The following is a 12,240-nucleotide window of genomic DNA, read 5'->3' as shown; positions in this document are numbered from 1 at the left end:
GGCAGGACGGCCCCGGCGCCATCTTTCATAGCCAATCTATACGTCTCTTATGTCCGTACTCCACCCTCCGCCCCGCACCCGCCTCCGAGCTCATCCCCGGAGGGGAAGCAGGAAGCTGAGCTCACCCGGGAGGTCCAGGCGCCGGGAGCGGGGGGCGCGGGCCCAGCAGCCCCCAGGCCTGGTTCCCCGCTGAGCAGCGCGGCTGGGAGGAGCGACAAAGAACCGCCGAGCACCGCTGCTGTAAGTTTTATTTACACAGGAACTGGTACTAGTGGTCTTAAAGGAAGGCCTGACCCTTCTATTTACAGTTATATACAGATTTATAGTTGAAAAGTAAGAAAACTGTACAAGATAACACAAAAATATAAGACAAATTGGATCCAATTAAAGTAGTGAATACATAAGTTAAGAAAAATCTGACATTTAAATTTCAAATTGTAATGTTATGAGTAGCATATATGTAGTTTTTAACCAGATAGCCATGTAAGTTACACCACACTAAATCTTTACCCCAATTACGTAGACTGCTTTTAAACACCAGACAACTGGAAGCCTCCTGCACTTAGAAGTATGTAATGGTTGATTTCCACAGAGGGACCAGTTACAAAACCCCACATGTAAGGAATTTATTTACATAAATATTAGCAAAAATGGACCAAGAGAATGCAAGTGCTCCCTACCTGCAGTGCTACCCAGTTTAAAATTTCCATCCCCTACAATCACAAGTTCTTGTACAGCATCTTTGAGAAACGTTTGAAAATATCTGCTGTGACACATACAGCACAACCTTATGTCTCACAGTTAAAAGATGTTAAAAAATTAAATATCACTAAACCAGATGCTTTTTGGATTTCAGTATTGCACACTAATAAAATATAAGTTTCAAAAATTATTCTGTGTCTGCATTATTCCGAAGTGTTAAAAATGGCTGCTCCTTTGACAACACAAAGTCTGCAGATAGCTTTGTCAATCTAGTGTTCATCAATCCATACAAGTAGTTTTTAGTTGGAAATGGCTCAACAAAATAAAGCTTCTGGTGGCTAAAACCCTTTCACAGAATACCCACTTCATTGTTAATAACCAATACACCAAAACAAATGCTTAACACCACTTGCTTTGAAAGCTGAACAGTCTGAAGCGAATAGCCTTGATCTTACCACTGTTTAAAATTCAGATGTTTTCGCTCTAACAGGTTTGGGCACAATACTTCCACAGTTCCTGAGTTAATTACATTTGCCCAGACTGAAGAATGAAGCTGCAACTTAAAGAAACAAAACACAAGAAGTAAATAAGACAATACCCCTTACCCAATTTTTAACCATCTTGCACTCAAACATACCAAACAAGCTTATTTGGTCCTCAATACTTTCAAATGGTTAATTTTGGAGGTAATATTTGTACCAAAGCATTTGGTTTGGATAGCAGTTTCAGGGCCTTAAGATTTAGCATTTCCCTCATCCCCCCAAAAAAGTGCCTTTGTGGTATTTGTAAAAAAAGTTATGTCTCAAAATTTTTGTTAAAGTACCAACAGAAGTTATTACAAATGTTTATTGCATTGAGCTGATTCTTTTAAAGTATTAAATATGAACTCCCCTGCTTCTCAGTTTCATAGGTTTTAGTATTCCGTGTGAAAACAAATCTTCCCATGACAAAAGCTAATACTGGCAAAAAGGGTGAAGATTTCATCAGTTCATTACTCCACTGAGAGCTGTGTTGGTTTTCAATCTCATTTTCACATTTTCTGTAGAGCTTTTCCACATACAAGCAATATGAAAGCTCCTTTGTCATCAAGTGGTTTTCCACATTTTCAATTAACCTCAACATAACGATTAGCTTTTCAGTGCTGGGCTATGGTTCTTGTCCCCTTCTTTGTTGTCCTTCATCAGTGAGGCAAACACCTGGAAAAGTAAATTAATTAATGAATACTAAAAGGCCAGTCTTACAAAAAAAGATCAATATTAGCTACCACAATATTAGCATGGAGATTAATTTATAGAGCAAGACACTAGAAAGCAAGTGCTGACTGCTCAGAAGTCAGACATGCTGTATCAAGTAGTCATTAAGTGCCCCATATACTCATGTGCTGACAAGTCTGATTTTACATATATATATATACACACACATATATAATCTATGTGTCTGTCTCCAAGAAACTCACCTGTGCCCATTTTTTGTTACTATTCTGCATCTGAATAGCTGCAATACAACTAAAAAGCTTTTCTGATGTAATGTCTTCTGGAAGTTTTGTTAGAAACTGTGCTATGTGAATAAAGTCCATCTGCAGGAGAATATCTTCATATAACCGAAGGATTCCTAATCCAGTCCTAAACAAAAATTCTTCTCCATCTCTACAGAAAACATCCCAGACACGACAGGCAAGATCAAGTGGTAAAGACTTGCTGTAGAGTGTAAAGATCCTACAATTGAGAAAAAAAGGAACAGTTATAACTTTAGCCTATTCCAGAAAAATGAAAATTCAACCTCCTTTAAATCTCAGTTGCATTAGCCAAGAGTGAGAAGTTATTTCCTATGTTCTTATTTCTTTCCATATTTCAAAGATCCACAAGTCTCCAGGTTTTGAAGTCAGAATGATACTCTGAAACCCATCTCTCCTCATGCTACAGGAAATCCTACATTTGAAAATCACCTCCTTGAGGAAGATCTGGCTAGAGAAGTTACATCTTCACACTCAAACAGTATAATATACAAATAAGAACTTATGCAACAAAGATCATAACTGAGTAACTTAAACTGTATGGATAATAAATGGAAAGGATTAACAGCTCTGTTCATTATTTGTTTTTCCAACTAAAGCTAAGCCCACCAATCATCTCCATAGAAGGTTACCTCCCACTAATGTACTAATGAGAATTCAGGAATTCCATTTTATAACGGCTCCTGTGATATAAAGCAACGTTCTCCGTTTCCCCATTATTCCTATTGGAAAGTGGTTCAGGAACTTCCAAACACTCCTCACTGCAGGCAACCACAACTTCTTCTACTCTCCCTTTTATAAAGGGGAGCTCTCTCTGTCTCACAGCCATCTTTGGAACATAGAATCATAGATTTGTTTTGCTTGGAAAAGACCTTTAAGATCATTAAGTCCAACCATTAACCCAGAACTGCCAAGTCTACCACTAAACCATGTCCCTAAGCACCACATCTACATGTCTTTTAAACACCTTCAGGGACAATGACTCAACCACTTCCCTGGGAAGCCTGTTCCAGTGCTTGCAAAGCCTTTTGGTGAAGAAATTTTTCCTAATATCCAATATAAGCCACCCCTGGCACAACTTCAGGATGTTTCCTCTTGTCCTATTACTTGTCACATGACAAAAGAGACCAACACCCACCATGCCACCCCTGAGGCCACTGACCAGCCCCACACTTGCCCTGGGGCAGTTCAGCCCTCACAGCTCCCCCTGTGCACAGTCACACTGTTGCATGCAGGAATAACAATCTTCTTACATGTAACTGGAAGCAGAATATTCTAGTACTTTGTAAGCAGCACTATTTCCACAACACAGATAGCCTTCTTCATCTGCCTAAACTCTCAGGACTGCATCATGCTCCTGACTCAATGCTGCTATTGTATCACCTGCTCCTGCTGACAGTTACTGTTTACTAATAAGCTGCACCTTACAGCTTAAGTTCTTCATTCCCAAATAACTCACATGACATGATGATTTTATATTATTTAATTCTACCCAATTCAATTTACTCTATTAGAAACTTCTAACCCATATAATAATCCTACATGAAGCACATCCTTATACACATGCCCTCATGAATAGACATTTCGTATTTGGCAGCTCTACACACACTTCAAGGATGCTTGCATGATTGTCTTCCATTACAGGCACATCACATAGTCTGGTACTTTCTGCTTTGGAACGTTAATTACTTCAAAATGTTCACTGTATTTCAAAGCCTATCCCTTCCCAAACCAGATCCTAACTTTCATCCTCCTCCTTCAAATTCTATATTCCTATATCCATACTTTCTTCAGTAGCTGATTATGTTCATTTCATCAAGTCACTATCAGCCATAAGACAACTAAAGTGAAGTCTCCACTCCCCTACTCCTGTCACACGTAGCTGACTCCTACTTGCAGCCACAAGACAGGGAAACACACAGGAGTCCTGTATCTGAATACATGCCACTCCTAATCCATAATCATAAAACTTGAATCCTGACAGAGTAACTTCAGTTGCTCAAAACAGTTTACCACAATTTCACAAGACCTAGAAAGCTGAGGTACACAAACACCTATTGAATGCTTTTATTTTGACACTATATTTCTATTACTGAAAATCACATAGCAAAATGGAAAGTGTTTCAACATTTGCAAGGTTAGGTTTGCTATATTCTCTAAACTCACCAGTCTATCAAGTATATGTCTGGAGTAAGACTGTATGATTTGAAATGAAGAAACAATTTGGGAAGATTTTCTTCAAAGAATACTTCAAAGGCTGCAAAGTATTTCAGCATCTGTAGAGACAGTAAAGCATCTCATAAGTAGTCATCAAAAGAATGTTTAGCTGTAAAATAACAGAAACCCCACCAAGAATCGAGGATGTCAACAGAGCATAATGTGGCTTCTTAGGATAAGTACAACAAGTGTTTCTAGAGGAAAAACAGAAGCAGTGGGATGTGTTCTATAGATTAGTGTCTGATATTTTCAGTTTGGTAACCACAGGTTAAAGTTCTCCATGATTCAATGGGATAAAAGGAAGCCATCAATAAATCAACTCTACTTCAAGTCAAAAGAATGTTATGGTTCAAAACCAGAAAACTCTGTGCATACCATGCTGTGATCCACACGGAAAAAGGCCAGCTGGCATGGCTTGTTTAGAAGGTTAGCAAAGGCAATGAAAGCATCTGCCTCTTCCAGATTGAGAATGAGCACAGCAGCAATGAAGGACATCCCTTGTACCTTCAAGTGGGAAAAGCATTGGGCAAATATAGGTGAGTAGGTTCAGTATATCGTACTTCTTTGGAAATGCAAATATTTACAGTCTGCAATATATCAAACACCATTGCATAACATTTCCAGATGAACAAATAATACAGAGAAATATTTTTTATGCATGCAGTCAATTTGATTTCAGCAAGACAGAGTGTTTCTTCAGATGCCAGTTTTAAGAGCTTGATAGAAGTTCTGGGAGGTCTCATGATCACAAGTGCTTGGGACTTGGAATGCAAGAAAGTTAAAACCACACAGACTGGGGGCTGAGCTCGTAAGAGATAACACTTTGCCTTAAGCTCATTGTTAAGCTAAAGGAAAAGCAGGCAGGGAGGAAAACCTCACATATGGGACAGTTTAGACCCTGACAGATATGTTGGAATTGAAACAAAATTCTGTTTGAGAACAGTCAATACATATATTTTCACTTGCCAAACAATATTTGTTCACACTACTTTTAAGTGGTTAGCTGCAATGCAAGTTTACATTTTTCCATGATTACTCTCAAAAAAACCCCTTCAGCTTGCAACAAAAACGAAGAGCCTTGTAGTTGTTTATTGATGATGTGAATACTCATTATACTTACAATAATTTAACTAATTTCAACTGCAATTATTATTATTCTGCTCTTTCCAGGCATTTATGCTGCCTGCTCCTCACTTGAAAGATGCACTCAGTATTTTAACCAACTAGGGAGGAAAATATTTGTATGCATCAAGAACAGTTTGGCAGCTTTGCATTTTTGTGGGATAGTTGGTTGTAGAAATAAGACACAATGTTAAATTTACTGTCATATTAACATTTTAAAAATGTATGATCAGAAATATACAAGCTGGCTGTGACTGTTGAATTATGTTTTCCTAATGAAAATGAGAAGGCCTATCCATGAAAAATTACTTGTTTGCCTTTTAAAACTCCACCCTGGGAATAAGCAAACTCAGAAACCGCAGAGTTTGTAATCTCACTTAAAAGTATGGGATGGTCTACGAAATGAGGTCACAGATAATAGAATTCAGGGCTGAAAACATATGAACATGAAAAAACAAGTAGATATTGATGCAGAGTCCCAAGGATGTCTGATTTAGAAAGGAAAATATACCCTGTGCTAAATAATGCTTTGTTGCATGGATCAGACCTAAAACTCTACAACTTCTTTTTAATCCCAGGAGCAATTAAATCTTGTGAAAGGTATTCCTAGCTAACCCCAGGAAGAAAGAAAAATAAAAATGCAACTTTTTGTTATTTAACTCTTTCTGTAAGCTGACACCATCCAGAGAGATGTCAGGTTTGGCTGGTTTGTTTGCGGGTTTTTTTATGGGTTTTGGTTAGTGGTTGTCGAGGGTTTTTTATTAACTTCACTGAACTCCATTGAAGCAATTAATCTTTGACAACCAGACACCAATAAGGAGTTTTCTGGATTTTAGGATGTGCAATAAAGTAGGGAGTATCACTGTAGAAAAAGGCAACAGTGAAACAGAACCGGCTACGTGCTCCTTGGAAGTCTGCCAGCGTTTCAGGGTTTTCCATAGATACTTTGGGTATGTCAGAACTATAAAGCTTTGTGAGCACATCCATTTAAAATTTTCCATGCAACTGAGATATTACAACCCATCCTTAATATTCTGTATATTTTCAGCTTAATTATCTCTAAGAATAACATTGTAACTACTACAAAATGAGTACGTACAAAACCTGAATTATTTTTTTAAGCATTAGTAGCATAAAGTTTAGATAACCTACTTATTCAATACACTCTAATGCATGACATCTTAAGCTTATTTGCAATGTTATAAACATTTCACAGCAAATACTTACATATCCCACATCTGGTCTGTAGCACGTATATGCTCCTAAAACACTATGCAGGAGATCATGATAAGGCCCACCCTAACACACGGGGAGCGACGAGGAGGTAAAAGAGGAGAAAGAAAAACAAAATATTTTTCAAAAATCACTTGGTAAATATAAGGAAAGAAACAAGCCAGTATTTTAAGATGCAAGGGAGCCAGTGAATTACTGTTCACATCTAGAATAATACCAGTTTTTACTCCAAGCATTACCATGTATGCTTTTGAGACGTTAAAGTAACAGACCACTAAGCTTATGAAATAATTCAGTGGGATAAGTACATAATAGAAAATGAGGATATCTGGTAGGTATCTGAGTTGTTTTTTCCTTTTTCAGAACAGAGGATGTTTAAATTCTCAGTTACACAAGTTATTGTATTACAATAGTGAATGCTATTGTATATACATGTGTATTATATCTATAGAAAAATCATAAAGCCTGATAATATGTGCTAAAACACATCAAGATTTCTATAAAAGCAGTGAGAAAATTCTCATTTTTGCATGTAATTTTAATAGGAACCACATGCAATTTTTCCAGAAGAAAAAGCCTTAAAGTCCATCAGTAAGTGTCCCAACTTTATTCTCTTTAATTAAGAGCAATTACTATTTGTTGTTTTATGTAGAAAAAAAATAATTTTACTTCTGTTGTTTTATACAAACTTCTAAAAGCTGTTCCATATTTATCCAGCTAGGTTTCTTTTCTTGTTTGTTTAACTACGTTTAAAATTGTTATAATTAAAGCTACAGAAATCTCACCTTCTGGAAAATATACAGGGATGGAAATGTGCGTGATATATCCAATTTAATTAGCTCCAGACTGGCCTCACGATCAGCAACAGATGCACCTACATCTGCAAACAAAACCAACACTTACTAAAACTGATAGATGAATTCTGCAGACCTCAGAATAAAACTGTCACAGGAACATAGATTTTTAGGATCTAAGGAAAAAAGTTACCTAGTTCTAATTCTTGGAGTGCACTTCTGCAGTGTTATACTACAAGAGCTAAAAATGTGCATTGATATACCTTTGCTACTTTGGTTATTAATAATAAGAACAGTGGGCTGGCTTGCTTTTTGACCAGAGATTAACATCCTTTAAGTTTTCCATTATTACTACATTTACCAGAACATCTGACACAATCAAATCGGACTCTTCCCCTTTCCATTCCCATGCAGAACTACCACCTTTCCAAAATAAATAAATTACCTAAGCCTTTTCCCCACACTCAGCCCACACCTCCACAAAAAAACAAACAGCCACCTCACAACCCAGGGGGCATTGCAAATGTGTTTTCTAATGATAAACATATTTATAGTCACGTACACAAACAATTTGCTTATACAAGTTTCTGATGCATCAGAGGTAGCCTAAAGACCAAAATTTACAAAGTAGCCAAGTAGTCAGAATAGCCAATGACAAAAAAGTACTTATTCCATTACAACAGTATTTTCTTTCCCCAAAAAATGGACCAACTCCAAAAAAAAAAAAGTTATTTCATAGGGTCTGGTAGTGACAGTATCACATACGACAGCATTGTAAAAAGTAACTTAACAGTACAAGGAGTTAATGTTTATAACAAGGATATATCACCATTAAAAACGCCATTGATACTATTTTTCACAAGGAGAATTATCACAGGAGACACCAATATGCCAATGACAAAACTCCATTATACATTAAAAAGTGTGCTAGCATCTCCACTTAATAAATTAGGGTGGAAAGGCCACCTGGGCAACAAAGGAACCCCAAGAGGGATCCAAAATGTGTAATATGTTGTATATTCTTCACCTTTTGGTTCCACAATAAAAAAAAAATTGAGAATAATTTTCATCTTTCCCAAAATTGTGGGATACCAACATAAGAACCATCTAAGCAGATTTAAGCAACAGCACATACTGTAATTTAGTTTTCTATTTCTTCTCTTCAGATTTAATCTAAAGTTTTCATGAGAGGTTAGTTCTGGTGTTTCAGGAATTCAGAGAAAAAGACATTAATTCAAAAGTGAACTAGCACATGCAGTATTTCAGTGCATCTTCCATTGATATTTAGTAAACACTGTTAAGCTCCTTACTCACTGACTTGTAAGAAAACAAACATTTAAGCAGGGAATGACTCAGAGCACTTTTAACAAGTATTCCTAATGCTGCAGTTGCAGCTGAACTTGTGAGACTTTCTGGATTTGGAAAAGCAAACAGGAGGCTGTCTAGCATTCAGGAGATCTCACCTTCTATGTCATTTTCACAATTTGTCTCACTGAAGCTTTTCCATCGTTCCTTAGCCCTCGACAAGAAGATTTCATAAAGTTCTGCAAGAAACAAAACAAATCCAACATCAAAAAAAGAAGAAGCAAGTAAGGAAAGGACCCATCCAAAACAAAAGCACACAAAGTACTTACTTACTCTTGGCTTTAGTTTTGTTGCTTAGTTTAATTTTAACCACTGGGGGCAGGGGAAAAAAAATCTATTAGATTGTTACAAATAACCACTGGAGTGCCACCATACAGTTTTATAGTATGCACTGTATTATACTTTCTTTTGTGGTGAACATGCAAATTACAAAAGGAAAATGGTGTCAAATGTTCAGATTTTTATTTTTGTGAATGGGTTAGGACACTTCCAGTTCATCAAAACCATTAGTTACGAAATAAAGCAATTCCCCTTTCCACCCCCTTAAGAAAGCAAAGCTACAAATTCTTGATTTTAAACACAAAATTTACTTTTTTTGTGGGGAGGGACACCTTATCACTTGTTAGAATAAGATGTTTTTGTAAGCAGTTTTTGAAACTTTTTCCATAATTCAATAATATATTATGATGCCCAATTATAAAAACACTTGTTCCTAAGGTTGTGAAATACAGTTCTTCAAGAAGCAGATATACCTTCATTTATTATTTTTTTTCATAACAAAAGCTTAAACATTTCTTTGAAAATAAACAACTTCATTCTGCATAAAAACGTGATCTGTTGAGCCATACCAGGAGTGATATTTAATTCGTTTCCCACAGCTAGACTCCAAACTTTCCCACGTACACTTGGTGGCAATCCCTGCCACCACAGCTCTCTAACTCTTCGGGTAGCACGCCTAAAAGAGGGAAGAAATAAAAGAAAAGGGTCTATGTTGTGTGTCTCATCTTCTAAAAAATGGCAAATGACAAAACAGGACAAGTAAATCAAGGTATGTTGTTTCTGTTTCCAAAGGAGAAACAAGCCAGGCCTGTCTCATGTACAGAACAGCATTTTACTTACATGCCTTCCCAGTTAGGTAGTATTTCATTGACCCAAATCACCATAGCACTAGCGATATTCTCCTCTTGCTTGAAACGCTCTCTCATGATTTTTTTCCTTTTATGTGCTTCTTTAATTTCTGTTAAGTATAACATGTTAATAATTCTGTATTAGTGTATATACTTTATCAGGTAAATAATTTTACTATTATCTAATAATTTAGGTGATGTCTGAAAGAGATCAAGTGTAAATTACAGTTGCACATGAGCTAGATGGTACTATTTTTTGATTGCAGTTGTATTTCTCAGGAAATATTTTTATTTAAGCTTTAAGTTATACAAATATACAGCAATTTAGACAAGCAGTACACAGAATGACTAAAAAGTAATCACATCATCAGCTGTTTTTCCTGCAATTAATTTCACACCACATTCTACCAACTTAGACTGACCAGCAATAATTACAGATAGCTTACTATTCAAAAGCGCAATTCTACATCCATTTTTAAATTTTTCAGATTTTACTGAAACTTCCACCTAAGGAGGATTATATATTTTCTTTTCTGGAAAGAAGCCCTAAAGCCACAAAGCTGAAAGGGAGACAAGTATTCTGCCTTCTCTTTAAAAAGGATAATTTGTAGATCCCTTTTATTAAAAAGACTAAAACAAGGGCAGAGCAGTGCTCTCTTGTCATCACTAAAAACCACAGAAATTGTTCTTGTAAAATTGTGAGATTTTTTTCTATTTAGGGATGCACTAGACATCAGGTAAGTAACGTGCCATCCCTGGAAAACAGATACAGCTGACCAGCTTCATTAAGTTATTTTTACTGAGGCTTTGTGTGTGGCAGTAGTTAGTTTAATGAATACTAGGGCACATGTACTAAAACACCATACACGACTGACCCTCCAAAGATGCAGTTAAGAGAATACAGACCACAGATCACACCTTACAAGATGTATGCAAGAGAGGAGTGAAACAAGTTGTCAAATGCCCTGGGTTTCTTACTACATCTTTCAGAGTAAGGTGCCACAGATCAATAGAGGCTGGATTATTTCAGAAGCTTGTATTTCTGACAATAGCCCAAGTAAAACATGCAGCACAGATTCTCAAAATAGCTTGCTCCCTGAATACTAGGCACATGAGTACAGAAGGCCTTTCAGCAACTATTCATAGATTGACACAGTATCAGATGCTACAGATACGTTTAATTTAAAAAACAGATCTAGTGGGAGTAGGAAGGTTCACACAGGTATAGCTGGCGGTAAAACCCTCCAGTTTTCATCAGTCTTGACACTAGAATTTATCTCAATATCCTGAATAAAATAGATCTTTAAGCAGACAGCTTTACTAGACTTTGACTCTCAGTGGCAACTGCAGCAACCCGCCTTGGGGAGGGGAGAGGGGAAGAGTACCATCCAGAAACTTCCTAGCTGATTGCATTACACAAGTAGTTTTAAAAGAAATTATCAAGTTTCTACTTAAAAATTAAGTAAAAGGTTGAACTGACTTCTGAGCGTAGTTAGGGTTCACTGTGCTGAAATAAGAAAATAATTTGATGAGTTCTGTTTTAAACTACATGTACATACATACCAGGGAATAACCAAGATATTAAAAGAGGTTGTTGTTGTTTACTGTACCTTCTAGCCTACAAGACAAATTATTTTTGCTGCACAGTTAAAAAGAATTATAGTGATTACTGGCAGTTAACGTACCTCTTTTTTTTGCCTCTGCCACCATCTCGTCATATTCTTGTCGATGACGTAAAGCCTCCTCCACTGATTTGGCAGGAAGATTTCTGAAAACAAGTTGTTCCTGAATTCAATACACACAAATGACATTCTGAACCATTTCAAAACAGGTTTTAATTTGGCTTTTATCTAAGGTGAACTTTGGGGTTGTCACACTACCAGTGTTTCAGTAACAACAGTACAAGTCTACCAGATGCTTACTGCTTCTGTTTATTACTCCTCCCATAGCTTCCTCCAAAGCAGGGTTAAGGGTTACTAGATTTGCTGAACATCTGGAATGATGCACAAATGAAGTTTGCATGAAGTGACAAAAGGGGAAAACTGATATTCTAAACAATATGTATTCCAATGCATTTCTGTACATGCATATTTAATAATTAAATACACCAGCAGATCAATACTCTATTTGTTCATATGAAATCTATGATGATGTCTTTTAAACAAAA

At 36.6% G+C, this 12,240-nt stretch overlaps 2 protein-coding genes across 2 annotated transcripts in view; both read right to left on the bottom strand.

Moving 5' to 3' along the window:
* Nucleotides 1-1,322, bottom strand: part of NOC3L (nucleolar complex associated 3 homolog (S. cerevisiae)) — a 16,026-nt gene extending 14,704 nt beyond the window's left edge. Inside the window, exon 1 of the mRNA XM_010000114.1 lies at nt 1,308-1,322. Within this exon, the coding sequence (XP_009998416.1) occupies nt 1,308-1,322 (15 nt within the window). The remainder of the gene's footprint in view (nt 1-1,307) is intronic.
* The window catches only part of TBC1D12 (TBC1 domain family, member 12), a 39,656-nt gene continuing 28,372 nt past the window's right edge, over nt 957-12,240 (bottom strand). Inside the window, exons 5-15 of the mRNA XM_010000112.1 lie at nt 11,759-11,841; nt 10,066-10,183; nt 9,795-9,901; nt 9,045-9,125; nt 8,510-8,515; nt 7,573-7,661; nt 6,782-6,853; nt 4,808-4,936; nt 4,382-4,491; nt 2,159-2,417; nt 957-1,898 (exon numbers count right to left, since the gene is read on the bottom strand). Coding sequence (XP_009998414.1) covers nt 1,830-1,898; nt 2,159-2,417; nt 4,382-4,491; nt 4,808-4,936; nt 6,782-6,853; nt 7,573-7,661; nt 8,510-8,515; nt 9,045-9,125; nt 9,795-9,901; nt 10,066-10,183; nt 11,759-11,841 — 1,123 coding nt within the window. The 3' untranslated portion in view covers nt 957-1,829. The remainder of the gene's footprint in view (nt 1,899-2,158; nt 2,418-4,381; nt 4,492-4,807; nt 4,937-6,781; nt 6,854-7,572; nt 7,662-8,509; nt 8,516-9,044; nt 9,126-9,794; nt 9,902-10,065; nt 10,184-11,758; nt 11,842-12,240) is intronic.

The sequence above is a fragment of the Chaetura pelagica genome, unplaced genomic scaffold (genome assembly GCF_000747805.2).
Source record: "Chaetura pelagica isolate M959 unplaced genomic scaffold, ChaPel_1.0 scaffold436, whole genome shotgun sequence".
In the NCBI taxonomy this organism is placed as follows: Eukaryota; Metazoa; Chordata; class Aves; order Apodiformes; family Apodidae; genus Chaetura; species Chaetura pelagica.
The sequence above is the reverse complement of the archived record's forward strand: the minus strand, read 5'-3'. Positions and strand labels throughout refer to the sequence as shown.